The 26,511-nt window shown below is 42.4% G+C and overlaps 3 protein-coding genes across 8 annotated transcripts in view; 1 reads left to right on the top strand and 2 right to left on the bottom strand.

Annotated features, from left to right (window-relative positions):
- The first annotated feature begins 3,836 nt into the window (after positions 1–3,836).
- LOC118109901 (leucine-rich repeat-containing protein 10B) lies at positions 3,837–5,949 on the top strand. Its single transcript, XM_035157361.1, has one exon. It carries the CDS (start codon positions 4,437–4,439, stop codon positions 5,625–5,627), a length of 1,191 nt encoding a protein of 396 aa, XP_035013252.1. The 5' UTR covers positions 3,837–4,436; the 3' UTR covers positions 5,628–5,949.
- A 1,988-nt stretch (positions 5,950–7,937) lies between these two features.
- ppp1r32 (protein phosphatase 1, regulatory subunit 32) lies at positions 7,938–11,532 on the bottom strand. Its single transcript, XM_035156553.1, has 6 exons — positions 11,441–11,532; positions 10,703–10,872; positions 10,210–10,310; positions 9,825–9,896; positions 9,353–9,444; positions 7,938–8,043 (listed from the first exon to the last, which is right to left on the bottom strand). The coding sequence occupies exons 1-6, from the start codon at positions 11,530–11,532 to the stop codon at positions 7,938–7,940; spliced, it is 633 nt and encodes a 210-aa protein (XP_035012444.1).
- Positions 11,533–16,054: 4,522 nt separating this feature from the next.
- The window catches only part of syt7a (synaptotagmin VIIa), an 81,325-nt gene continuing 70,868 nt past the window's right edge, over positions 16,055–26,511 (bottom strand). For all 6 annotated transcript variants that reach the window (XM_047339870.1, XM_035156784.2, XM_047339869.1 and 3 more), the window contains one exon: positions 16,055–25,974. In XM_047339870.1, coding sequence (XP_047195826.1) covers positions 25,870–25,974 — 105 coding nt within the window. In that variant the 3' untranslated portion in view covers positions 16,055–25,869. The remainder of the gene's footprint in view (positions 25,975–26,511) is intronic.

The following is a 26,511-nucleotide window of genomic DNA, read 5'->3' as shown; positions in this document are numbered from 1 at the left end:
AGCAGGTGAGAAACAGCTTAAGCTGGACGGACAGCAGAGCAACATCAACACTAATAATTCATGATGAAATCCGACATCCAGGAGGCTGGTGGTGAGGCACAGAATCACGTGTCTGCATCGACATGAAAAATTAACACACATGTCATGGACCTATCTCTGAATTATAATATGTATTTAGGCTGTGATCTGCGTAATCAGGGGGGGGTGTTTTAATAATTGCGCATATGTAGAAACAACTCATCATAACATGTGGACAACAGACAGAAATGAGAGCACAGACGGTCTGTGGAACAGCGTGTGCCATAAGAGGCTGGACTACCAAATTGGTCTTTGTGTATTTTGATAGGGGCTTTCTGCAGAAAGGATCAGATATCTCAGAGTGTTGATGGAGAACAGTCAAATGCAAAGATCTTATATAGGAGAACTAAGGCTGTCTGTCTGAGCCAGTTCACACTGTTTCTGTAGGTGCAGTTTGAGACAGGAATTAATACACAGGAAACTGATTCATTCATGGTCCACTGCAATACTGACAAAACAAGTCAAAAAACGTCATTTTTATATGTCCCTACTGCTTCCCACTATACCTAGAGATGAAGCCAAAGTCTTCCGGATACAAACACTACTATCTTGTACATTTGGAGCCAGAGTCTGCACAGTAGTGGTCGGGGGATGGAGCCACGTGCTCGACCTCGGTCTCAGCTGCCAATCACGATGTTTCACCCTGCATCAAATAACTACTTTAATCCAAATTGACTGGAAAAATGAACACAACAAACATCGACAACTACTTAAAACGTCAGAAACCAATCTTCCGAAAAATGTGTTTGTCTTGAACTTTGACTTTTTAGTTATGTCCATGTCCCATCAATTAACACGGAGGAGGCAGGGATCATGCAGTGCTCTGTCTGCAGTGAACATATTCCTCCTCCTCAGCAGTCTCATCCAGTCACCCCCGAGGTCTCTGCCTCTCTGCCTGTCTGTCTGTCTGTCTGTTCATTGTGTCATTTCAGGGTCATTTCATTGCGATGCAGAAATTTGCAAATCAGCTCTTTTGCTCCTCAGCATATCAGACAGGATTATCCTCAAGCAGTGAGTGGCCTGTCTCCCCGTTTGTCCGCCTCCTCTGCCACAGTTCATCAGTCTGACACACAAGCGCTGCACATCTGACCCCAGCAGCTTTTCCAGGCTTTTGTCCAGTATCACATCCAACAAAGCACACTGTCAATCAGAAAACCTGTTTGCTAATAAGTGTTTAATGAAGCCAGAGGTGGAGAGTACTGCACTCGAGTACAGTGTAGATGTAGAAAAATAGTAGTATTACCCGTTTTATCTCAGCACCTCCTCTGCCTGAGACAAAATAGAGTTGGCACATTAGTAGGGCAATCATTTTATAAGAGACAAATATAGACATTTTGTACTAAACAGTGATGAACAAAGTATTAAGATATTTTATTTAACTAAACACAGCACTAATCGGAATCGAAAAAATACTGCATTACAAGAAAAGGCTTTTATGTAAGAACAACTACAGAGGTGTTATCAGCAAAGTAGATCCACAAAAATGTATCATATGGTTGCTGTGCTATTTAATATTATTGTTGTGCATTATTTTTGGATGATTGTTAATGATGCATTTCTCTAGTATTTTAATGTTGATGTGAATCAAGAAGGAGCACATTTTATATTCTTTTATATACTGTTTAATAGCGTAAATGTACCATTTTGTATTGTATCTATCAATCTATCTATCTATCTATCTATCTATCTATCTATCTATCTATCTATCTATCTATCTATCTATCTATCTATCTATCTATCTATCTATCTATCTATCTATCTATCTATCTATCTATCTATCTATCTATCTATCTATCTATCTATCTATCTATCTATCTATCTATCTATCCTTCTATCTATCTATTTATCCTTCTATCTATCTATCTATCCTTCTATCTATCTATCTATCCTGTTATCTATCTCTCTATCCTTCTATCTATCCTTCTATCTATCTATCTATCCTTTTATCTATCTATCTATCCTTCTATCTATCCTTCTATCCTTTTATCTATCTATTTATCCTTCTATCTATCCTTCTATCTATCCTTCTATCTATCTATCTATCTATCTATCCTTTTATCTATCTATCTATCCTTCTATCTATCCTTCTATCCTTTTATCTATCTATCTATCCTTCTATCTATCCTTCTATCTATCTATCTATCCTTTTATCTATCTATCTATCCTTCTATCTATCCTTCTATCTATCTATCCTTTTATCTATCCTTCTATCTATCCTTCTATCCTTCTATCTATCTATCTATCTATCTATCTATCTATCTATCTATCTATCTATCTATCTATCTATCTATCTATCTATCTATCTATCTATCTATCTATCTATCCATCCATCCATCCATCCATCCATCCATCTATCGCTATGCAAGAGAGGATACCATTGTAAATAGTGGTGTCCACCATATCTAACAAGCATACTGCAGTTAATAATTTAAAATCAATATTGACTGGCTTATTTTAAAAAGTATAAATCCCACAACAAGACTATAAGTCATGAAACATCTGTGTATCTGACAATAATGTTAAACCAAAGCCGCCTGGTTCTTGTGTCAGGTAGAAGAACACTGTGAGCGTTGACAGCCGTTTACATGTTATCTTTGTGTCTGTTCTGTGTCAGAGCAGGAACGTTACATGAAGGCTGTAGTCACAGCTTTTTAATTTGTCTATAAAAACCTGCTGAAGGTAATGTCACTAGCTGCAGTGTTTGATACAAACCAGTGCTGGAACGACCATCTTTGGAGGTCCAGGAGAACTTTAATAGTCTACATGTGTCATTGTATAATTATATATTTACAGCAGTGGTAGAATAATGCAGATTCCTATTCTAACATAAAGTAGAAGCAACAATACTTCAGTGTAAAAATGTGTGGGGTGTATAGTTTTGATGTTAGCTGGTCGAGGTGGATTTCTGATTTTACGCTTATTGACCAAAGACCATGGTTAAAACATTGTGAGACAAAATAAATAAAAATACAAAGAAGGGAGCAAAACAATGTTAAAAAAAGACTTTCTTCAAGTATATACTGAAATATGTGTCATACTAAAATTCATTAGAAGGTGAACAATATAAATAGCATTGTGGCAAGTTTTATTTCTGTATTGCATTTCGATATTCAAACTAAATGTGATTCTAGTCTTCATGTTTGTTGTCAAGACTGCCAATATCCCATCCTATAATTTATATATGCCATATCCTATAACCTTAATTCTATAACCTTATATCTAAGGTATATAACCTATATATAACCTGTTTGCTATATAATCCAGTTACCTTTGTTATTGGGGAACCTTTCATTATATTTAGAGTTCAATCTACTAAATAATGCATCATAAAACAAATGCTATGTATTATATTCAAATATATATAAATATTCATTATAGGGTTCAATCTGCAAAGTAACCAATATTTATGTTAAACAAATTTCTCTTGAAAAACAGTCTAACATGCAAAAGATGCGAGATAGACAACTTCAAAAACACACACACACACACACACACACACACACACACACACACACACACACACACACACACACACACACACACACACACACACACATGCACGTTACTGACCATGTGATGTGAATGCCCCCTGCTCCTGTTACAGAGGAGGAGGGGAGGCAGCAGTTGGTTGTAAACCTTCCCACTGATGGAGAGAAGCGGCCAACATCCGCAGCAGAGTCACTTTTCTCTTTCTGCAGCGCGGATTATAAACTTCTTGCACCGGCCTCTAACGGGGGGAGCAGCTGCATTAACTCAGGGACAGACTCCCATCATCTGCGTCTCCCTGCCGCCGGCCAGGTCACTGAGCTGGGGGGTAGTGGGGGTTGTGGGTTGGGGGGAGTGAAGTGACTATCTGTAAAGTGGCACTTTTTCTCCTGCTCTGATGGAGAGAGCGGATCGGGTGAACAGGTGACCTCGGAGCTGAGCCTTATCTCTGTCTGAAAAGCCTGGAGCTGAAGAGGAGAAGGTGAGGACTGCAAGAATCAATTTCTACTCAAAATTCAGCTGTACGTTGTTGACCTCAACTACCAGCATTACTATTATTATTATTATTATTATTACTACTACTATTATTACTATTATTACTACTACCATTATTATTACTCTAGACTTGGTTAGATATTTTCCATGATGCCGCACTAGATGGAGGGACAAATAGAAACCTGACACACTGCTGTGCCATGGCTGACCGAGGGTTAATCGGCCCGGACCATGATGTCGTTTGCAGCCGATGGGTTCAACGACACAACAGCAACAGCAACAGCACCCATGCGGAGGGTTAACTTGTCACAGACACTACCTCATCATATGACTCTGCCCTGACTCACATTGCAGTCAGGGTCCTGCAGGTCACAAGCATGGGCAACTCCTCTGGGAAGGAGGAGGGAGGAGAAGAAGAAGAGGAGGGGGGCAAGGATGGCGAGGAGACAGAAGTCAAGGAGGAGAAGAATGAGCAAGAGGTGGAGGTCGAGGAAGAGCTTCCGATGGGGGTGGAGGAGATGCTGGAGAGCGGCGACCCCGTGCTGGACTTGAGCTACCGCAGATTCAAGCGTCTGCCGTCACGTGTGTGTGGACTGATGCACCTGGAGAAGCTGTATGCTTGTGGAAACCGCCTGCGCACTCTGCCGGCCGGCACCTCCCAGTTGCAGGGTCTGCGGATACTTGCCCTCGACTTCAACAAGATGGAGGACGTTCCTGCGCCTGTCTTTCAGCTCACTAAACTCACTCGCCTCTACCTGGGCAGCAACCGGCTGATGACCCTCCCGCCTGAGCTGAGGAACCTGCAGAGTCTGCGCTGCCTGTGGGTGGAGAGCAACTACTTCCAGACCTTTCCACGGGAGGTCTACGACCTACCCAACCTCAAGTCCCTTCAGATCGGGGACAACCGGCTGAAGACGTTGCCTCCTGACCTGTGGCGTATGGAGGCTTTGAGGGGATTATGGCTCTATGGGAACCGCTTTGATACCTTTCCCAAAGTCCTGCTGCGCATGGAGAACCTGGAGATCTTGGACCTCGACCGCAACAAGATAACAGATTTTCCCAGCCTTAAGCGTCTCAAATCCCTGCGCCTGTTCTCCTACGACCACAACCCGGTCACAGAACCTCCCAGAGTGGGTGAGGAGGTGCTGGTAGTGGGGGAAGGGGCCGCGGAGTTCTTAGAGGCACGTGAAGCCAGGATTGAGAGGCTACGAAAGGCTGCAGAGGAAGAGGCAGAGGAGTTAGCTCTGGCGGGTGAGGAGCCTGTGATTCATGGCATCCTGAAGAACAGCAGCTCAAAACAAGCCACAACTGAAGCTGCTGTGACCGTAGAGGATGCAGATGTTCAAGAGGGAGAGCCGATGTTTGAGGAGGAGGAGTTGGAGAAGGGGGAAGGGGAGCTGGCGTTTATGGAGTACGATGGAGCCGAGCTTGAATATGACGAAGAGGGGGTTGAATACGAGACGGAGGAGCTTATATGTGAAGGAGAGGGGTTTGAATATGAGGGAGAGGAGCTGGAGTACGACAGGGTTCACATGGACTATGAGTACGAGGAAGAGGAGACGAGATGAAGGAGCATGAGCAACCCCTCATGCATCCATACGATCTGCAGGCAGGTGGATGACAGAAAATCCATACAAGGTTTTAGGGCAAGTGTGGGACTTTCCGAGCCGTGCTGCTAATTTCTAATCCATAATGTGAAAGTAAAGTTGGGCATTGTGATACTGTACGGTGAGAGCAGCTGTGACATCTCAATCTGCTGCAAATGATCAAATCAGAGCAGGACTCAGATGAAGTGAGTGTGTTTGTATTCAGTGTGTATGTGAGGGTTGTTTTCTGAGTGTACACCGGAGACCAGGTCTTCAATTATTAAATATTGATTTCTTTGATGAAGTCAGTGTCAATCATTTACCGGAAAATATTTCTGAATTCCCCAGCAAAAGCACCACCTTCCATTTCAGCCTGTGGCCTGCATTAAAGTGAAGAAGATGGAGCCTCATGTTAAGTTATGCTAAGTGTATAGGTTCCACAAATAACGAAACACTTTTCACTCATCAACACCACATTATCAGTGTCAGGACTTTAAAAATATTGTGCAAGAAACCGTGTCCATTCTGAAGAGAGAACAACACAGACCTGGAGGGGGTTGCCTCACTTGTGGAGAAGGGAATGTTTAGTCATAGTCGACTGGACCGTGCTGGTTACATCTGTTATTCAAAGGGATTTCGTAGTTAAACATTTTTGATCCAGAGGATCGTTTTTTCCCCTTTATTCTTGTAATCTTATTACTTTTTTCGCGTAAAATTACAACTTAATCCTCATAATATTATGACTTTTTTCGTGTTAAATTATGGCTTTATTCACACAATCTCATGACCCTTTTCCCCATTAGATCATCACTTTATTCTCATAATATCACAACATTATTCTATGAGTCTTTTCTTTTCTTCCCATGGCCCTAATCATTTACTTGACTGACACACTGTAGTATTTCCACTCATCATGGTCAGTGTCTGTTTTATGTGCACCTCAGCTTAACCCGCTGCTATTTTTATAACCGATTGGATTTACATTTTCAAACTATTTATGACATGCTAAACACAACCCCCCCCACTCAAACTCTGTCAGTGTTGTGTAAGCAGTCCTGTGAGTGTCAGTGCCAAGAAAGAGAGGAAGACCAGCGGGATTATTACAGCGATGAATAGCTGGGGTGTCTCACCATAAAAGGTAAGTGCATCGGGAGGCTCCAAACATGAAAAGCATGAACAAAAAAATGTTTTATTCACTTTAAAAAACTGAAGTCCTCTGCAGGTCAGAGGCCGAGGTGCGTCATGACCTTTGTATACTCCATTTTGTCGACGACGCCACCTTTTCTACCTCCATCTCTAACATGAAGCAGGCCTGGCCCTTGTTCTCCTCTCATCTCTGCACTCATTATTCATGTCATATGTAATATAATCCTCCTTCCCTCCACATATCCTTTTCTCACATCTCATTGAAAGAGTGAAATATTTATCCCCATGCTGAAATATTGATGCTCGTTCTCGTGCGGCAGCGTGTCGGCCTGTTCCAGGGAAACAGTTGCAGAATGGACTCAAACTGTGTATTGCTTCTCTACAATTAAAAAACCTCAAACCCGCACACAACATTGTCCCTTTTACAAACTATATTTATTAAATATACATAAGCATTTTTGTGTCATATCTAGGACTGCTGCTGTCAATTACTTTGTTGTCAACTGATTGTTTTGAGATAGATTCATGTAAATTAACATAATAACAGCAACCTCTGGGGAACATGAATTTCATGACCGTTCATTTAAAGTTGACCACTTAGCGTTCAAAATGGTGGATTGATCAAAAAGACTTTACATTTGTCGTCTATTGTCATACTTAAAAAAATGACTTAATTTAATGCATGCTCACCTCAGGAAGATTATAGGCAAACTAGACCTCCGTGAAGGCCCAACAGTTCCCTTATGAAACCACATTTAAATTGACTAGATCCAGATTTTTATTTGGATCTGCACCAAATTACACAAACTCATAGATATCAGTCCCGTAAACATGCCTACATTTTTTAAAAATCAAGATCCATTGATTATTCTCTGAGAAATGAATAAAAATGTTGAAAACGCCCGATTTCACAATGTTAAAGGAAATGAAAAATAAATCTACTAATCCGTCCAGTGGTTTTTGTTCCTAACTAACAGACACATAAACAAACCCAGACGAAAACATTGGTGGAGGTAACCCGATCTGTCATCCGTACTTTTCTGACAATTCTTTGCAGACACACTTTTCATATTTCGACGCAGCAATCTAGTTTTATTTGACTTGTGTTAGTAATGTAAAGCCACTGGAGAATGTGACAGTTGGTCCTCAGTATTTGTTCTGTATGGAGCTGTGTATGGAGCTGTAGTGTATGAACCCCTCCTCCTCCTTCTCTTTCCGGGCTCTCATTCCAAAGCTGTGGGTGGCAAACAGTCTGACACAGCGCAGACGTTCATGGGAATCAGTGCCATACTCCGGCTGAGTGTAATTATTTTGCTCATTGGTTTACACTCCTCTCATTCTCTGTAGGTCAGTGAGAGGGAGGCAGTTAAAAACAATGCATCGTCCCCTTCACTCCCTCTCTGGCTTTCACACCACTTACTTCACACAACTGTCTGACTGGCAGGTTTTCAACTCAAACAAAAAGGACTAAACAAAGAGAAGAAAATTAGCCGGGTTTTTACATTTTTTTTTGACAGGACTTTTGTAAAACACCACAGATGTGGGAGTGATTAAGGTTCTCAGGGTTTAATCATAAAGAAATAATACTGAAACCGATCTTACACAAAATAAATTACACAGATTTTATTCATCTACAAACAAACCACAACAAGAAAATAGAATTTATTTTTGTGATGAGTAGCCATGAAGGTAACATCTCATGTTTTAGCCTTTAAAGATGAACCTGTAAAATATAAAGAAGTCATGTTAATCAAAGGGAACAGGGGCATGTCGGGACCTGGGACACAACAAGGTTTTAAACGTGTCTGACAATATGTATTTGAATGATATTTAGCACAGTACAACACAGGTAGTCTCAGCTGGAAGTCAGTGGTGGAACGTCACTAAAACATTTACTCAATAACGTACATTGAGGTATTTGTGTTTCTATGTTATGTTTTTATTTTAATTAATAAATATATTAATTTACACCTAAACTTACTGATTACTTTGCAAATTAGGTTTTTAAATACAAAACGATTTCAGAAGAGTTGATCCACTATGGTAGATTGAAATATGAAATATAATAATAATAAACCTTACATAGCTGCTTTCTATGACAATAATAACACACCTTTATATAAATGGATCTTACTACTTCTACTTCTACTACAACTACTACTGCTGCTTTAATGCTAATAATATACACATTATTATTGATATTGTAATATTACATTTTATAACCTCCACTAAGGAGGATTTATTTTCACTGCTGTTTGTTTTTCTCTTTGCCAGTTTACATAAAAATTAACAAACCGATGTGTGAAGTGGTGGCGCTCTAGGCCAAGGAAGAACCACTAACTTCAGAGTGGTTCCAGATAAACATTCATTCACACATTCTCACATTCTTTAACATGGGCGAGATAGGTAAGCACTCTCTGAGCGCCCCTTCTAGTTTACTTCTAAAACATTTTCAATTCAACTTGTAATAGAGTGTTCTCACAGCTCAGTATTATCACGTTAACTTAAGTGAAGGATCCAAACATTGTTTCCTTGCCGCTGAAAGTACCTAACACACTCACTCGCTCCTATAATGTGTAGTGAAGTGTAAACCATCAAAAGGTGTATTAGGGAAAACCTGGTTGCTTGAATTTAGAAGAGACCCAGTGGGCTCCTAAAAAACACAACACACAACAAATAAAAGAGAGTGAAAAACAACAGCTCCGAACAGAGAGGTAACAGGAAACGACGATAAGAAGAAAATGTTCAACCTTTTTTCCAATGTGTTTCACAGTTGGTCCATTAGTTTCACTCTGGGGCTGTGGAGGATGTGAAGACTAGAGCGGAGGGAAGAAAAAAAATCTAAATCTACCACCTCTGGCAACATGGGAGGGGGGGCAATACTCACTGGACAGGCACCTCGAGTGAATCCTGTTACATAGGCCTGGTATCACCTCAGTGCCCCCAAACACAAGCACAGGAAGAGCTCGTCAAACCTCACACATAACAGAACTACAAATCATTTTTTTTGCTTTTTTTTGTTGAGTTCTGTGCATCAAGCTGCAGAAGTGACGGGAGTAAGAAGTCGTGTTTCATCACTGAGCTGTGGGTCTGCTGAGGTTCAACCTGAACATGAAGTTTACAGAGACAAAAACATTTGAAGTAGAGGAAAGTCAGCATGATTACTCATCTCAATAAACATTTGAAGTGCTGTACAAAGGCAGGGAAGTGTTTGTGGTATGACTTAAAATGAACTGCCCTCACTCAACATGTCATCCAATGTTCATTTAACCGTTTTCGGACAATGCTCGAGTTCTATCGCTCAGAGGAAATAAGATTTAGAATGTTTAACTTGTTAAAAGAGTCAAACAACTGTTATAAGTTTTCATATTTATTTTTGACAGTAAGAAGATATAAATGTACAAATATCATCTTAAACCCTGCTGTTGTTTTTCTCCTGAAAGGTGATGAACTGAAGGTTTGTTCCCTCAGTGAAACCAGTCTCTCCTTTGGGACCTATAGTCACAGGCTTCTGGGAAACTGGAGGAAGAATAAACTCAATGTATCAAGTCTTTATTTATTTTATTATGTCACAGCAGCCGGTGATATATTTTCACAAATCTATTTATTACCTTTGCCAAGGAGGTTATGTTTTCACTCATGTCCATTGGCTTTACACACAAAACAACAGAACGTTGTTTCACGAAACTTGGTCAGAGGATGGGACTCGATCCAATGACGAACCCGTCCGTGGCCGATCCAGGAATTTTAGACATTTTCCTTGATTCCTCAGAGAACAATTCATGGATCTTGATGAAAAATATAAACCAAGTTTTATGAGTCCGATATCTATGAGATCCAAACAAAAGTCTTCTCAACATCTCCTCAGTGTATTTATATTGATGATAAACCATTAACCTTCAGCTCTTCACCAGTCTCTGGTTGCAGGTGACTCCTCAGCTGATGGAAGCCGCTGTCTCTGGGCTCGTTAATGAGGTTTGGCAAAGGCCCCGAACAATCAGTGCGGATGTGAGGCTGGTAATGAAGTTTAGTTAGAGTCAGGAAGTTGTTAGATAACAGGAGCCGGTGGCCAAATACAACACAGACGAGTTTGAAGTATCACTTGGATGTAATCACATCAGTCTGATTAGACCGCTTCATAATTTAAATCTCTTAGACTGTCCTGTTGGCTTTGTAGCACGTTTTTGTGTTAGACGAGTTATTGTATATTTCTTATTCTTACTATCTTCATCTTCATTCGTGATCTGCGAACTGACAGAGACAAAGGGAAGCACTGAGACTTATATACACGGGGGGGGGGATGATTGAACACAGGTGAAAACCCTGTCAGATGAAGAGGGGCAAACAATCACAGGGGTGGGAAAAAGGACAAAGACCGGAAGTCAAGCCAGAGACACACAAGGAATATAATTTCAAAATAAAACAGGAAGCGGAGATCTCAGGGGGAAACAACTGAACACAAAAGTTCAGAGCCACAACGGCAGAATCATGACAGCCGTGAACCCCCATTTATGAACCACTGAGAATCACCAGATTAGATGTAGATATCCGTGGTTATTTAATATATAAATCCAGCTGCTGTTTAACTAACTGAACCGTCTGTAATAGAGGTGTTTGAAACCAGGGCTCACTCACGGTGACACTTCAGTTTTTCAGTGTGGTCCAGAATGGGCCTGTAAACTACCACTGGCCTCTGGTTTGCTGTGAAGCCCGTCTCACTGGGGGGTCTGAGGTAAGACATTATACTCAACCTGACTGGATCTAAGACAAACGAACAAATATTGACCGATGAGACAAAACCAGTTTGAATGCAAAGTTCCATGTGAAGTAAAAGCCCTCGGGACGTCCTCGCACCTTGAGGCTGTTTGTTCACCTCTCCAGGTCTCCAGTCTCTTAGGTAAACAGGTTTCTGTTGCTAGGTGACGTGGTGTAAGAGCAGAGTATTACAGCTGAAGACTGAGTCCGCAGTGAATGTTTAACTGCTCACAGTTAACATCAGTTTTTGGTCAATTAATTTCTATTGTCTTAAAGTTTTATGTACAATATGTACAAATAAAGAACATTTCTGTAATGTGTAATTCTTATGTCATTTTTCTATTTGTTTGTTTGTAAGCATGATCATACAAAAACTACAGGAAGGATTCAACTTGGTGGAAGGATGTGGTCTGAGTAAGGGAAGATCCTATTACATTTAGGATTTTAATTTATTTATATACATAAATATGCTTATACACATACATACATGTATATATACATTCACAAATATGCATATAAACATGTATATACACATACATGTGAAGTGTGAAGTGTGAAGTGTGAAGTGTGTGTTAGTGTTTGCTGGTGGTAAGGAGCCGTGTGTATTCATGATCCTGATGGCTCTGTGGGTTGAAGCTGTTTGTCTTGTTCTGAAGCTTCTGCAGCCTGATGGCAGGAGAGACGCAGTTTTTCGACATCTTCCCTGTTTTTTCTGAGTCTAATTTATGGATCTAGATGAAATAAATCAAGTATATTTAGAGAACTGATATCTATGAGTGTGTTTGAAATTTGGTGCAGATACATTTAAAGGGCCTGTTGGGCCTTGGCGGAGGTATTTGCTTTTTTAAAGGACCATTCTGGTGTTGTATGTTTTGGTAAAGAGTTGCGTTTTCATTACAAGCTGCAAAGTTGTTTGGTGATTTTTTTATTCCCCCACCTGGAGATCTCTTAGCTGCCCAGCTCCAGCTTTGATAGGTACTCCATGCATCCACTGGATGGCAGTGTGATGCCACAGTGGCCCCCGACTATGCTCCAGCCCAGAAAAGATGTGAGGTTACGTAAAGATGATGGATGGCTTGAAATTTGCATGGCATCTTGATAACAACGTCCATTGGAGACATGGAGTTATCACCCACGTCCGATAGTAGGAGAAAATGTCCGTACACCATCTATACATCTGAACACGTACATTAACACCAGCGCCCCCGTAAATCCAGCAGACACTCACCTCCTGGTGTATATAGGCCAGCTGGAGGCTGAAGTCTGAGCTGGACACCAGGGTTCTTTTTCCACAGACATACATATGGATGCATATTCTTATTCTCTGACTTTTACGTTTGTTTTTGCATTAAACAAACCAGTGTGATTTCTATCCAGCGGATGTAACACATCTCTGAAGATCCCACATGATTCAAATATTGTTTAACATTTCAATTGGGACTCCAACCTTAACCTTTGAACCATTACATTTGACAATAACAGTCACATCAATGTGAATCAATCAATCAATCAATCAATCAATCAATCAAATTTTATTTGTATAACCCATATTCACAAATCACAAGTCATATGTGGCTTAACAAGGTGTGACATTCTCTGTCCTTAACCCTCAACAAGTAAAAAAAAACTATTAACAGGGGGAAAAACAACAGTATTTACAACATTGATTAGAAAAAACAGTTTGTGAAACATCGCCTCCACACTTTTAATTCTCACTCCTTCCCGATCCTCCTCTTTTCGTCTCGTTTCCTTGAACTCACATCACTTCTTCACCTCTGTCACATCACTTCTTGCTGCCTTTCTTCCCTCCATCTGTCCAACGCTGGCAGTTGGCGGCGCCTATCTTTACCAAGCTGTTGCTTGTGTTGCTTGTTCCACAGTCTTTCTCTCCTGACATGCTGTGGTGCCAAGTCTGGAAACTGTTCATTATCTTCTCTAAAAAATAACTACAGGGAAACGCCTGCATCATTGAAACTGACAGTCTCATTTCCTGTGTCTTTTCTCCTAAGCACAATGTGCACATTATTGGCACTTCTAATTATAAAATGACAGGGATCAGGATGCAGCAGGAATAGACCGTGCAGGCGCAGAGTTTCCTTCCAGTCAAAGATTACAGTAGATTTCACTTATTGAGGCTGAGAGTCAGAGAGGAGGAAGCGATCAGTGGAAGCACCTGCTGCTCTCTGTTTGAAATGAAAACCTGCAGACTCTCAGCTCTCCTCTGATTGTTCATCTCTGCAGTAGAGCAGCCTGTGCATATTTTGCATCTGCATGATTCACATGTAACACAGCAAACCAGAATCATGATAAAAATGAGACCACTACTAAAAATACAGGGGGAAAGCAGTGAACTTGAGATAACTCTTACAGAGGGAGCTTAAAGGATGAGAAAAAAAGGTGGGTGGGGGGCTTCTAAAAATAGATTGAGGTGATGCAAGCGAGGGTCTCCCGTCGAGTTGATGCGCTTGGCTTGCCTGCAGCCGTCTGTTGTAGTTCAGGGAGGGACGAAACCTCGGCCCCATGTCTGCAGGAGCTCGGCTGCCTCAGTGCTCGCCTGCGTTTCCCTGCCCAACTCTGCTCCTGATGTTCTGCAGAGAATCTCCTCGGTTTCTCTATCCATTCAATAGCGTGTTTCCATGTCTGCCACAGAACAGCACGGAATTAATATTTAGAGAGACACAAAGAGACGGCTCAGGCACTAAGACCCCTTTTTTTTGTGTCGGGCCTCGGAGGTGCTCTCTCCGCTTCACCGCCTCACTGTTCTCAGGCTTATCTCCTCGCTGCCTCTTCTTTGACTTCTGTACTTAATAGGGAAATCTTGCACGGAGGGTTTGGAGTAAATTGCATTGTCATCTTTTCCCATTTTAAGTTTGACTCAGCTTCGGTGCGTGTCATGCTAAGGAGGCAGACAGTGGTGAGCAGAGGGGGATTCAGGCGTGAAATGAAGACATTTTAAATCCAGACACGTTCGCTTTCTGACATGAAGAAGACAGGCTATTTTGTAACTTGATGCGATGAAGATTAAATAATATCAACACCTTTTACTATTGGGTTGATGTTGCCAGAAATACCTATTGTTTATGTAGCTTCCATGTGTGATGGATTGAACCTGCAACACCCAGCTCACCTCAGAATAACTGGAGTGCGGAGTGTCAGAAGTGAGACACACTGCATGAACAATGCAGGAGCTAATTAAGCAACATGAGAAAATCTGTCATCATCCTTGAAAATGGGATGAAAGATTCCTTCCGAGTGAAGCATGTAGCCGTGTGATGTGCGGCTCAGAGCGGAGGCTTTCTAGTTTACATTTTTAATTGCTCTCAAAGGCAAAAAACAAGCTTCACAAATTGTGTCTATCAGCGAATGGTTGCTACACGTTGAATTGGAATGGCGTCATTACAGGTTCTAATCACTTATATTACTGTTTAATTTCATTGTAATTACATTTGAAAACACCAGGGTACAAATAGAGCAACATCCTACAGCTACAGTTATGTAGCGTCGTCGAAAAACATTTTAATCTGTGGCTGGTTTTCATGCATTTTTGGGGCCCTATTAACTGTCTATTGAAATTTTAATGTAACCGATCCCTCCAGTTTTATGACGACAGTGTGGAGGCCCTTTCCTGTTTGTTTCCTGCTTAATGCTAACATCAAGATGATTACCTGCTCACAATCAGAGTGTTAGAAGGGGTTTGGGGGGGATGATTATATTTACTAATCAAACCTTTAAAATAAAGCAGCTTTTTGTAGAAAGCTTGTTGCACAGGGCCTCATTCAGGGTTTTTTTCAACCATGGTGTCATTGCAATTTCATGTACATTTAAAGAAGTCCTCAAAACATTGTCATTTCTATGGATCAGCTCAGCTCAGGGCCTCAGGCAGTTGTCTGCTTTTCCTACTCTGTTGTGACGGCCCTGCTCATAATGACAAAGCTAATTTGCTGATGTTTAGTAAAAATAAGGTTTACCGTGTTCAGCTAATTAGCACTAATTAGCAGTGGTGTAGGTTATTCGAGTGATTGACCATGAAACTAAGACAGTAAAAGTTTGATGGTGCAACATGAAAGGTGAAATAATCAAAGAAGATACAGTTTATCCTCTGGTGACCTAGAAGATCAGCAGCAAATGTCATGGACATTCATCCAGTAGTTGTCGAGATATTTCATTCCGACCTTATGGTGGGTGTTAAGTCAGAGGGTCAGTAACATTTTTAGGATTCACCCTCTGGGGACCATGAACATTTGAGAGTTAAGCCTCGAACGTGGCTTAAATTGACTCAAAAAATGGGTCAATTATCAAAACAGTAAACTTTCTGTCAGCCAACTAATGAGTTAATCTAGTAATTGATTTAACTACGGCAGCATGTTGGTTTTGGAATTAGATGTTAAACAAACCATAAAGGTGTGGTGTTTAATTATTCACATATTTTGCTCCAGTGGCAGTTTCACTGTTCAAGCGAACCTCAGAGAACACAATTAGACAGACCAATGAATCTCTGCACACAGGTGTAGTAAAAATTATTTTTTAATATGGAACAAAATCAGAGCTCAGCTCCATGGCTCCGTCCACCCAACACACTCTGTAACACTGGTGGGTGGAGGAGAACGAGAAAATCAACCAGTAAGATCACAGTCCGCTCGGCCAAAAAACAGGAGAGGCTAAAAAAACATGGAACGCAAAACTAAAGTGCTACTGGGTTTGACCTCGAGACGCCCTCCTTCCCGTCCCTCCTGACCCAGGATGTGACCCACAGCGCCGCGCCTCTCCGCCGCCTCCCGGGGCTCTCCCACCTCCTCAACTACCTCACCCTCCTCTTCCCCCTGGGAGGCCAGTGGCTCCGCAAACCAGTCGGTGACCCAGGCACCTCTCAGAGCCGGGTGTAGTCAGTGCGGAGGTGGGTTTGGAGGAGCAAAGGGGCGTGCGTGAGGGTCTTCACGCTGAGTGTGGAGTCAAGTTTCGGGTTTTGCGGTTCTCAGAGGGACGTGACTTCTAGATTATTCTCATGGCTTCTGTGGAAACACCTGTGGGTCAGTCATTCTGCTGTTTTGCTCTCAGCCAACGTGAAGTCTAATCATCTCAAAAACGCTTCTCGCTTGAGATTCAGATGGAATGTTTGAAGTTTTGGAGGAAATGTGAGGAGGCATGAGGAGGAGGACGTCCGCGGAGGACACCCAGTAAGAACCCATTACTATCCTAATACAAGGACATCAACAGAAGTACTACACAGATATATACAGAGCAACCAAGCAACACATCGGAATACTGAGTAATAAATCTGGTGTGGGAAAGGGAAGGTAATAATAGTCCACTGCAAATGCTCTATCCCACTACTTTTTTTGTGTAGTTGGTCCGATCTTTAAGGCTTTTCTCCTGCTACAAACAGGGCAGCAGTGAAGCCACCACAACATGGATTTGAGTCACAGCTCTGTGCTTGACTTCTGAATATGGCTGCTTTGTGTTTTCTGTGGGCAGAGCCGGCAGCTGCCCGTCTCCTCTGAGTCCGTACAGACAAACAAGGAAAAGCGTGAAGGTGTGACCGGGGATGAGTTGCATGGATCCATTCTCCTTTTTCTGTGCTAAATCGTTCTCTGGTCCACAGAGTCCTGCAGATAAACACGGTGGTAATGTGGTGGGTGATGGATGAGAGCGGCTAATGGGCAAAGAATCACTGATAGATGAGGAAGCATGGATTACTGGGGAATTGCAATGGTGGTGTTCGCATTGCCAGCTGAATGGGAGAGTAAATGAACAATTGAGCGGAGGAAGTGGAAATCTATACTTGGTGGAGGATAAACTGAAGCGTTGTGATGAAGAAGCAGAGTGTAAGTGTGGTGGGGGAGACAAAAAAAGAGTGAGAGAGAGAGAGGGCATCTGCCAGCTTTCAGCAAACACAGTCATTCTGCACCTTAACACGCACTGCGTCACATGACTAACTACATCAGAGCGAGGGAGGAGCGAGGGAGGGAGGAGGCACTGCACAGAGAGCACTAGCACTACTATGGACGGACGCACACCTATAACACACACACACACACACGCACACACTACTGCACAGGGTCCCAGTCTGCGTTCCACTGCACTCTCCTGGCTGCCAGAACCTCGCTGTGTCTTGTCAAGAAAAAACAACAAACCAACCGATCAACAAAGAAACGGACGGAAAGAAGAACAACACACACTTTGGATCCCACTGGCTGGAATAAAAAAATAAATTAAAATAAAAAAATGAACCATAAACGAAACCTAGAATATAAAAAGAGCCAGTGGCACCAGGTTTTACAGAAAGCATTTTCTCAATAACTGGCTTTTGAACAGCTCTACGCTTTTTCTTTTAGTCTACCAAGTATATACTATTAACCTTACCAGGCAGCTAAAATCTATACAGTACTGTCTTTTTTTCATATATTTATAGATATTTATACACTATACAAAGTTGGCAAAAATACATAAATAAATACATTAAATTAGATTGTACACATCACAATTGTGTGTTTTTGAGTTAGAGCACTCTTTGTCGAAGAGGTGGGCCCCATGGCAAGCCGAGAAAGCAGGTGAAGAAACAGGAGTGCTACCCTCGACATCCCATAATGCAAGAGGAGTCACAATCCGACTCGGTAAGTAATAGTTCAAAGTATGGCGTATATACGATCAATTATAGTGTATTGCTTATTACCTACCTGATCAAAAATATCCACATTATGGCAGGAGTTAGAGGCTGCTCTAACAGGTTCACAAAGACTATTTACAACCAGCAAGAAACGAAAGAAGTGTTCTGAAGGGTCTGGATTTAGGGAAAATAGTGAGAATTTGATTTCAGTGCATCGATAAATGGCAGACTGTGTGTGTGTGTGTGTTTGTATTTTCGGACTCCCTGTGAGACTCCCTCTAAAGGATGGTATTACAAATGAAGGCAGGACAGTATCCCCTGTCCTTCCTGCAGACGGCTGCTGGGAGTATCTGCTGTACTGTATCATGTCTGTAGCAGGGACGGTCCAAAAAAGTAATACGAAATTGATAAGCTCCCTCCCTGCACTGTATGCAGACCCAGCCAGATACATAGGGCGGTGGCATATAGAAAAGAGGGGAAATAATTGGACTGCAGCCCTGGTGCATTTTTACAATTTTGGTTAAATTGCATGTTGAGACTGCAAAGGGCATATTTTAGATATTTAGAGAGATCAGTGTTATTCTCCCTCATTTTATTTGATGATTAAACCCCTAATTTCTACTGTCAGGCATGTGATGGTTCCTAGTCTAATCCTGTGTTCTACTTTCAGGAGTTCTTACAAATATCTGGAGCAAGAGACGGGCCTATTATGTGGCAAGTTCACAGCAGTCAGCGGTGCTTAATCCGGAGTCCAACCCCAAATACAAGCATGCAAATTGTCTTTACTGTGTCAGATCAGATGGATGATGTATGTTCTCTCACTTTGAGCTCCTCTCCCTCCTCCATACGTGCCTGTCCGTCCCCATGTCTGGCCTCCAGCTGAGCAATTATGATTTCAAATTCAATGGAAGGCATCATCAGTGTCAGTACAGGGCCAATCCCGTCTAACACAATGGCATTACAGTAAATCCCCAAGCCTGTAAGCAGACAGGGTGAGATGTGATGCCAGGCGGCCATGGCAGAGTGACTCCACAGGGAGGTGAACAGTTCCCTCACACAGCCAGGGAAGACTCTGTTTGTAATAAAGTACATGGATGCTTTTACGGTGTAAATGACACAGGCTACGTCTATTTCCTGGAAGTGTGTGTGTTTGTGTGTGAGTGTGTGTGTGTTGGGAGGTGGGGACAGGTGGGGTGGGGTCAAGGGTATGAAGGCATGTGGCAGTGTTGCTACAGTGGGCCTGGGATGTGTCGGGTATCACTCCTTCCCTTTGTTTCTCTTGCCCCGAACCTCAAACACCTCCAACAATTATACAGCGGACATCAAAAGCCCTTATTCAAGAAGGGCAGTTATAATCAGATTCAGCATCATCAACATCACCACTGTTATTCATGAATATCTTTGTTTTCTTTATCATTTCAAGTGACAAATGAAAACAAACTCGGCATACAACAAATGTTAGTTTTCACCAACGATATTTACATAAAGTTTTTCAAAAACAGAAGGAGTTTCTTATCACGTTTTTGTAAAGAAATAAACCCAACACAAGAACACCAAGCACACACATACGTACACACTGACCAACAGTCAAATGTGAACAAAAAAGGAAAAAATATATATATTATTACTTATTGTCTTTCATATTCATTTTGTTACCATTCAAAGAATGCTCACTTGAACCCTGATTGGGAGAAGTCACATTGGTTTTCACCAGATGCTTAAAACAATGGAGAGGGTGGTTGGAGGAGGCGAGGGCTGTCTGCGCAGGGCGAGACTCACAGGACGGACTGGACACATGACAAAGGTGACCCGGGACACTTCTGGGCTGCCTGCGCTGTCATAATATGATTCAGCAGAATAAAAGCTACACTGCAGTCCCACTGGGATGAGATTACTACAGCCTGATTTTAAAACACACACACACACACACACCTGAAGTTCTCCCATAAAGCACAGTGTACCCTTAATTCAATATCGCCCAAACTACTGCAAAGCAGGCACCTTTCCAATAGAGTGAGTCATTGACGCTCATCTTGAGGAAGCCATATCCATCAAGGAAAACCAGTGAAGAGAAAGAAAGGGGCTTCAGAGCGTGCGACAAGGACACATAATATCATCAGGCTCAGAGGAATATCTTACTTATCCCTTGGCAAACAGGTGTGACCCCATCAGCCAATAAAGCTTTTAGTTATTTAGAAAGTAAACAGAGGAGGAGGAGGCTGCTGGTGACAATGATTAATTTGGGAGAACACGGAGGAATAAACATCTCAGAGAAGATGGGAGTCCAGGTGATGGATATTTTACTTTATCCAGCAATAAAGTTTTATACATAGAGTAAGAGTCTATAGCATATTAGCATGCTAACTTCTGCCAGTTAGTTCTAAATGCAGCTGAGGCCGATGGGTAATGTCATTCATTTTGCAGGTATTTGGTCAAACTATACTTTATATAAAGATGGACGATATGACTGCTCCGCAAAACTGAAGCCAATGTGTCTCGATCTCCCCCTGGTGGCTGACTGCAGTAGAGGTCACAAACCCTGCCTGCTCCATGTTTGTGGATGGGACATGGACCAAACTAAAAAGTCCAAAACTTTTGTCAATGATGGTCATTTTAGGTCGTTTTTATCACACTGATGTATACATAACGCAGAAACCAACATAGCCCACCCCCAGAGGCAAGTGACTATACATATAACTATAAAAGAAGTAAATGAGCCTCTAATAATAAGAAATTTGGAAAAACTTTATTCAAAAAGTGTTCTGATACTCTCCAGATCGAAAGAAAAATTAGGAAATAACATATATAATAGGTATAAATTTAATTTAAGTGGCAAAGGAAATTGGTTTTTAGAGCCTGTGTTCCGTGGCAAAGTTGTGGGCAGTGTTCTCTGTGTGTGTCATCGTAAATTAAACCTTAGTAATCACACAGTAATTACCCACACCTGCAGCGACCAGTTGGCTTCGCCAGGGAGCGGAGCGATGATGGAAGACGGAGCCGGGGCTGAGCGCGAGGAGAGGAAGTGCACCTAGTCTGACAGCAGTCCTCACTGGGAGTAGCTGCGCCGCCGCCGCCACCACGCTGTATTCATGAGCCAGGGATTGTTGAAGGTCATTGCTGACACTGTTGCTGCCAACAAAATGCAATAAGTTTCGAGGTGTGAGACAGGTGGCAGTAAAATAAAAGTGGGATTTGGAAATTGCTTTCTCCTTTATACTGTTTGGCTCTGAGCTTACCATCCGTTTTAATGGAGCTGCCGAGTGACTGCTGTTTTTTTTGTGTGGAACTTTCTGGACTCTGTGATAAATTATATGCAGCTCTGACACACTCGGTTTCCTAAAGTGTGACTTCAATTAGTATCTTATTCAACGATTGGCAGTGTTACAGTCACATTTCACTGTATTTCTGGCTGTTTTTAGAGGCAATAGTGACTTTTATAGAGTGGCTATGACCCTCAGCACAACTTGACTGATTTTGTCTTTTTAGATATCAACAAATTCAGAAATCTTTGTCTGTCTGTCCCTCTATTTTCTCATCCTATCAACTTCAAACTGATGCTGTGACGAGTGCAGTTGGAACTAAACCTGCCGAGTCTGAATCTGAGTCTTGTTTTAGTCTAGTTAAGATAAGTTGTAGGTACCTGCAGAACTACTCTTTGCAAAGTACAGAGTCCTTTCTTTAAATCTGATGCTCTCTTTAACATGTACTTACATTGTTTTATGAGTTTGACTCTTCATTAAATGTTATTTAATGAGAAAAGCTTATAAATGTGATTTTGAACTGAAGTTTTAATAAGGCCAGTAGTAAAGGAAAATGTTGATTTAGCGATTATCATTATTTCATTTAGCACTTGGGTCTATGGGAGCTCGAACAATGGGACAGAAAAGCCGATGTCAACAAAACAAAAGAGGTTAAGAAATTTTACATAAGAAGCACATTTTCATTGTAACAGTTTGCTCAGTAACTCCCTGCCTTCGCCCAAAGGGCTAATTATTTGATAACCGGCCTATTGAGGAACTTTTAGAGAACTTTTAAGAATGGAAAATATAATGCTTAGGACTAAGAAGTTGTCTGTATGCAAAAGCTCCCGGTGTTGTAAGTTTTAAAAGCCCAACCCTGTACCCTCCCAGCCCCCAGCCCCCAGTCTCCCTGGAGGATCAGAGGCATCACACTGTGCTGCCTGTTACTAAAAATAAAACCATATCCCCCAGCTTACAGGGTCACTGATGACAAAGCACTGTAAACCCCCTTAGCATAACAATTTATCACTCCTTGAGCAAGATGTAATCTCGGTGAAAGGAAACGGCGGACGTATTGTGTTGACTCATCACCTGCACACCTGCTTATTCAAACCAGGTTTGGCTTTCACAGCTTCCACTACGATCGCCCACTGATTATTTTCCTCATTTCGACTGATGAGTTTTTATCCCTGTCGATCATCCTCATCGCTGCTCAGGAGAGCGTCGCGCGTCATGTATTATTCTAAGCAAGGGTTGTCCATGCACACAGCGAGTCCCTCAGGTCCGAGGAGGCAGATATTGCTCCTTTCTGACCACCTCACGGTTCAGTAATGAGCTGTGACACTGCAGGCAGTGCCTGTCCAAACAGTGTGCCCTGTTCCACGGCTGGCCAATTGTTCTGAAGGGTGCTGGACTGGATCAGCTGATACCAAAGTCTCTTTAATCTGTTTTCTAGAAGCAATCGAATACGACCAATGAAGTCATTGCTGTGATTAGCACTAATGACCTCTCTCTGTTCTCAAGTTCTCTACATGCAACATTTGCGTGCCTCATAGAAAAAGTGCTTCCCATAGATGCACTGTGTGAATATGTGTGTGTAATAAAACTGTAAAGCGGTTTGAGTGGTCAGGCCCATTTACATCAGTGCATCACAGCGGACAGCACCGCGGCTCACGTGAAGCACAACCGCCCAAAATACACTCACAGCACAGCACACAGGACAAACCTTGTGAAGATTAGACTATCTTTCAATTTGTCTCACGGTGATTGGGTTATCATTAGCATAAATCAAAACGAGCACAAAAACACGAGATACTATCAAATTATTGCTAGATAAGAGAAGATTAAATCCACTGCAGGACCTGCAGGCTTTAATGGGGCCAGAGTCAGTAGGAGCAACAAACACTATTAACAGAAGCAGTGAAAAACACATTATTTTTGCTTGCTCAGTGTAAACCTGAGAGATGTTTGAAAGGTTGATGCTCATTTAGAAATAAAATCAAAGTCACTGCAGTGAAAATAAGAAAAACAGCGAGGAGACTGGATTATTATGCTTCACAGCTTTTTATGAATGTACAAACACACTCAGTTAGGAGTAAGACGACGAAGGAGCAGACATCTGTGTGAGAGGCTCTTGATAACTGACAATATGCGCATCGCTGCTTTTTGTTTTATTTACGGGCACCAGCCCCAGTGCTCTCTGTGCTGCTGTCAAACACTCAGGGAGCGTCTCACAGCGGCAGATCAGACCGTCATCTAATATCACAACCACTGTGTGTGACACGCAGTTGTTCATAGTTTCTGTGAACAACAACTAAAACTCAGACGAGGCGCTGTCGTCCTGTTTTTCTTCCTGCGTTAAAGCCAAACTGCACATCTGTCTCCCTGTTCCCACATCTACACGCGGCTCCTGCTCAGCATCGTGGGCAGATACAGACTCTGAGCGCTCAGAGCGGGCCTGCTGTTGATCAACACATTGTGTAATAACACTGTAGTGTGGGCCGGCCCCACGTGACAAGCAGATGGGCCTGATCTCTCCATTCTGGTCTGACATTTCAGACACCAGTAGCCTGCCCCCGGGAGTCTGGTAGCTCACATACAAACACACACACACAGACACATGTACACAGGTGCACCGAGGAAAACAAGAGGAACAAAAAAGAGAGGAGGATGAGAGCCCTACATCCCTCCTCTGTGTCCCCCACTCCATCTCCAGACCCTGAAATCACAGAGCAGACGTCGCCTCTCCCTCACCCTCTCAGATACTCCACCCTTCATTTCCACCAGTACTATAGCCATCATCAAAACGATCATCATTATTATTGTTATTACATTTTCAAAAAGTGCAGATAGAACTTCCCCTCATTTAGAAGGCAGGGCAGTAAAAGAGGTTGGGGAAACAATGGCAGTATAAGAAGAGCAAGAAGAGCGCAAGATGAGAAAGAGAAAAGAGAAGAAGGTTTCTGCCGAGTCAGAATTATGTTGTTCCTGTGAACACACACACCCACGCACACCCACACACACATGAACACACGCAGTAAGGCAGCCACACAGGTCAAAACTGCTGGAGTTCGACCCCCGTCAGCACAAAGCCAGAGCACAGGGCAGCACAGAGAATTCATAGCATCAATAAACAGACTGAAGTGAGCACACACGTGCACCAACAGCACAAACTCTGCTTTTTGCTTCTGTTTCGATCTAAACATTGGAAGAAGATTTTTAATTTGTTTCCTCAGTTGGTGATGCTGTGAAAAATGACATCATCGTATCTTGGTTACTTTTTTTTTGTTCTTCATCTTCTTTTTTCTCTCTCCATGTCAGGCCGTTTTGTCTGGAAAAATCAGGAGCGATCCATTTCACAAGTTTGTTGTGTTCCCGCTTTCCAAACGTCGGAAAGTTCAGTTTAGTTAAGTATTTTCTTTTTTTAATCTCTATTTTTGTTGGAGCTACGGCACAGCACCCACAGCACACAGACGACGAGGGGGTGGGGGGTCCAAAAAGGGGGCGAGGAGGGGTTCGCTAATATTGTGCCAGAGGAAGAGAAAAAGGGAACAATAAGGGGGAAAGAAAGAAGAAGCTTATAGAGAAGAAAAAGGGGGAGGGAGGGAGAGATAGAGAGAGCAGTATCAACAATTCCATCCGAGTTCAGCTAGTCGCATCACAAACTGAGTATTGATTGCTTCTGACAACTTCAGCTGAACATTAAACCACTTTTGAGTAAAAGGAGGGAGGACAGAAATGGAGGACAGGATATAGTTCACTTGAGACAGATGACAAGAACGAGGTGACAAATGAAGAGAGGGGAGGGATGAGAAACTGCAGAAAGGTTATGGATAACATACTGTATACTACTCATGTTTTTAGGGGGGGGGGGTTCTGACAATCTATAACGCCATTTATATTAGCATGTATATGTATATATGTGTACCTGGAATAGTCAATACAATAGGATTATATGAGATTAGGTTTTAATAAGATTCTCTGTGATCCCACGGGACCGGCACCTTGAATTAGTCAGGGGGCTGCAGTGCAGTTCAGAACCAAGGGGTCGACAAAGAAACGGAACATCGGAGACCTCCGCAGGCAAAGTGCATGTGGACAGACAGACATACAGACAGTCAGAAACAGGGGGACCATCGGCGAAAAAGGGTGAGAGGCTTAAATCAAAGACACGGCCGTATATGAGAGAGGAAGGAACAAATGAAGAGAGAGAGAGAGAGACTTTTCAGAGAGGAATAGAGATTTTGAAAGCAAAGAGTTTAAAGGTTTAAGAGAGCAGATGGCTAATTGTACCCGTGTTTCGCAGCCTGGCAGCAAGTCAGTCTTGTGCATAAGGACGGGAGTGGGAGGAGGAGGGGGAGGGAGGCAGGAGGGGGAGGCAGGAGGCAGGAGGGAGGAGGGAGGAGGAGGAGGAGGGAGGAGGAGAAGGGGGGCGGCAGGAGATGGGAGGGGAGGCCATGGAGGAAGCTGGGCGGCTCGATCAGGCCTTGAGAGCGTGCCACTGGGCGACGTTAGTACGCGGCCGAGCGAGCATGTCTTTCCAGTGCTTCACCTCCCCCGGTCCACTCTTCCATGATAGGTAGATCTAAGAGAGTGGAGGAAGAGATCATGTAAAGTACAGAACATTATTGGCTTCATTAAAACTATTGGCACAGTAGATTTTCTCCCCCGGCACCGTGACACGGTGTCAGTGGCTACAACATATGGGGCAACTGCGACAGTCCACAAAGTGCTTTTTTTCACCAATAAAAGATTCAAATTTGTATTTTGGGTATTCATTCCTAAGAGCCACGCAACATTACACTCGACAAAACATCTCACTCCCGACAGTGCAGTGACTCTTTCTCCTAATTCGTTCTTCAATTTGTAGGAAGTCTCCGTCTGTATACTCCGGCTCAAACAACTAGGGATGGCCATCAAAGTCAAGTGCTTCATCAAAAACTGTCCACATCAGAAAAAGAGTCAGCCATAAAAGTTCAGTGCAATTCAAAGTCATCTCTCCAGCTCCAGCTCTCGCTCTCATTCTTTTTTCTACCTCAGTCCAATAACTCAATTCTCCCGAGACTTGTGTTATGTTATCAAAGACCAGTAATAACAATTTGAGACTTTTGTTGGCTACATA

This window comes from Hippoglossus stenolepis, chromosome 5 (assembly GCF_022539355.2).
Source record: "Hippoglossus stenolepis isolate QCI-W04-F060 chromosome 5, HSTE1.2, whole genome shotgun sequence".
In the NCBI taxonomy this organism is placed as follows: domain Eukaryota; kingdom Metazoa; phylum Chordata; class Actinopteri; order Pleuronectiformes; family Pleuronectidae; genus Hippoglossus; species Hippoglossus stenolepis.
The sequence above is the reverse complement of the archived record's forward strand: the minus strand, read 5'-3'. Positions and strand labels throughout refer to the sequence as shown.

Coding starts and splice junctions, on each gene's coding strand:
- LOC118109901 (XM_035157361.1), top strand. CDS start 4,437: ATGGGCAACTCCTCTGGGAAGGAGGAGGGAGGAGAAGAAGAAGAGGAG.
- ppp1r32 (XM_035156553.1), bottom strand. CDS start 11,532: ATGTCTTACCTCAGACCCCCCAGTGAGACGGGCTTCACAGCAAACCAG. Junction 10,873..11,440: donor ATTCTGGACCACACTGAAAA/ACTGAAGTGTCA, acceptor CAAACTCGTCTG/TGTTGTATTTGGCCACCGGC. Junction 8,044..9,352: donor ACTACACATTATAGGAGCGA/GTGAGTGTGTTA, acceptor GCGCTGTGTCAG/ACTGTTTGCCACCCACAGCT.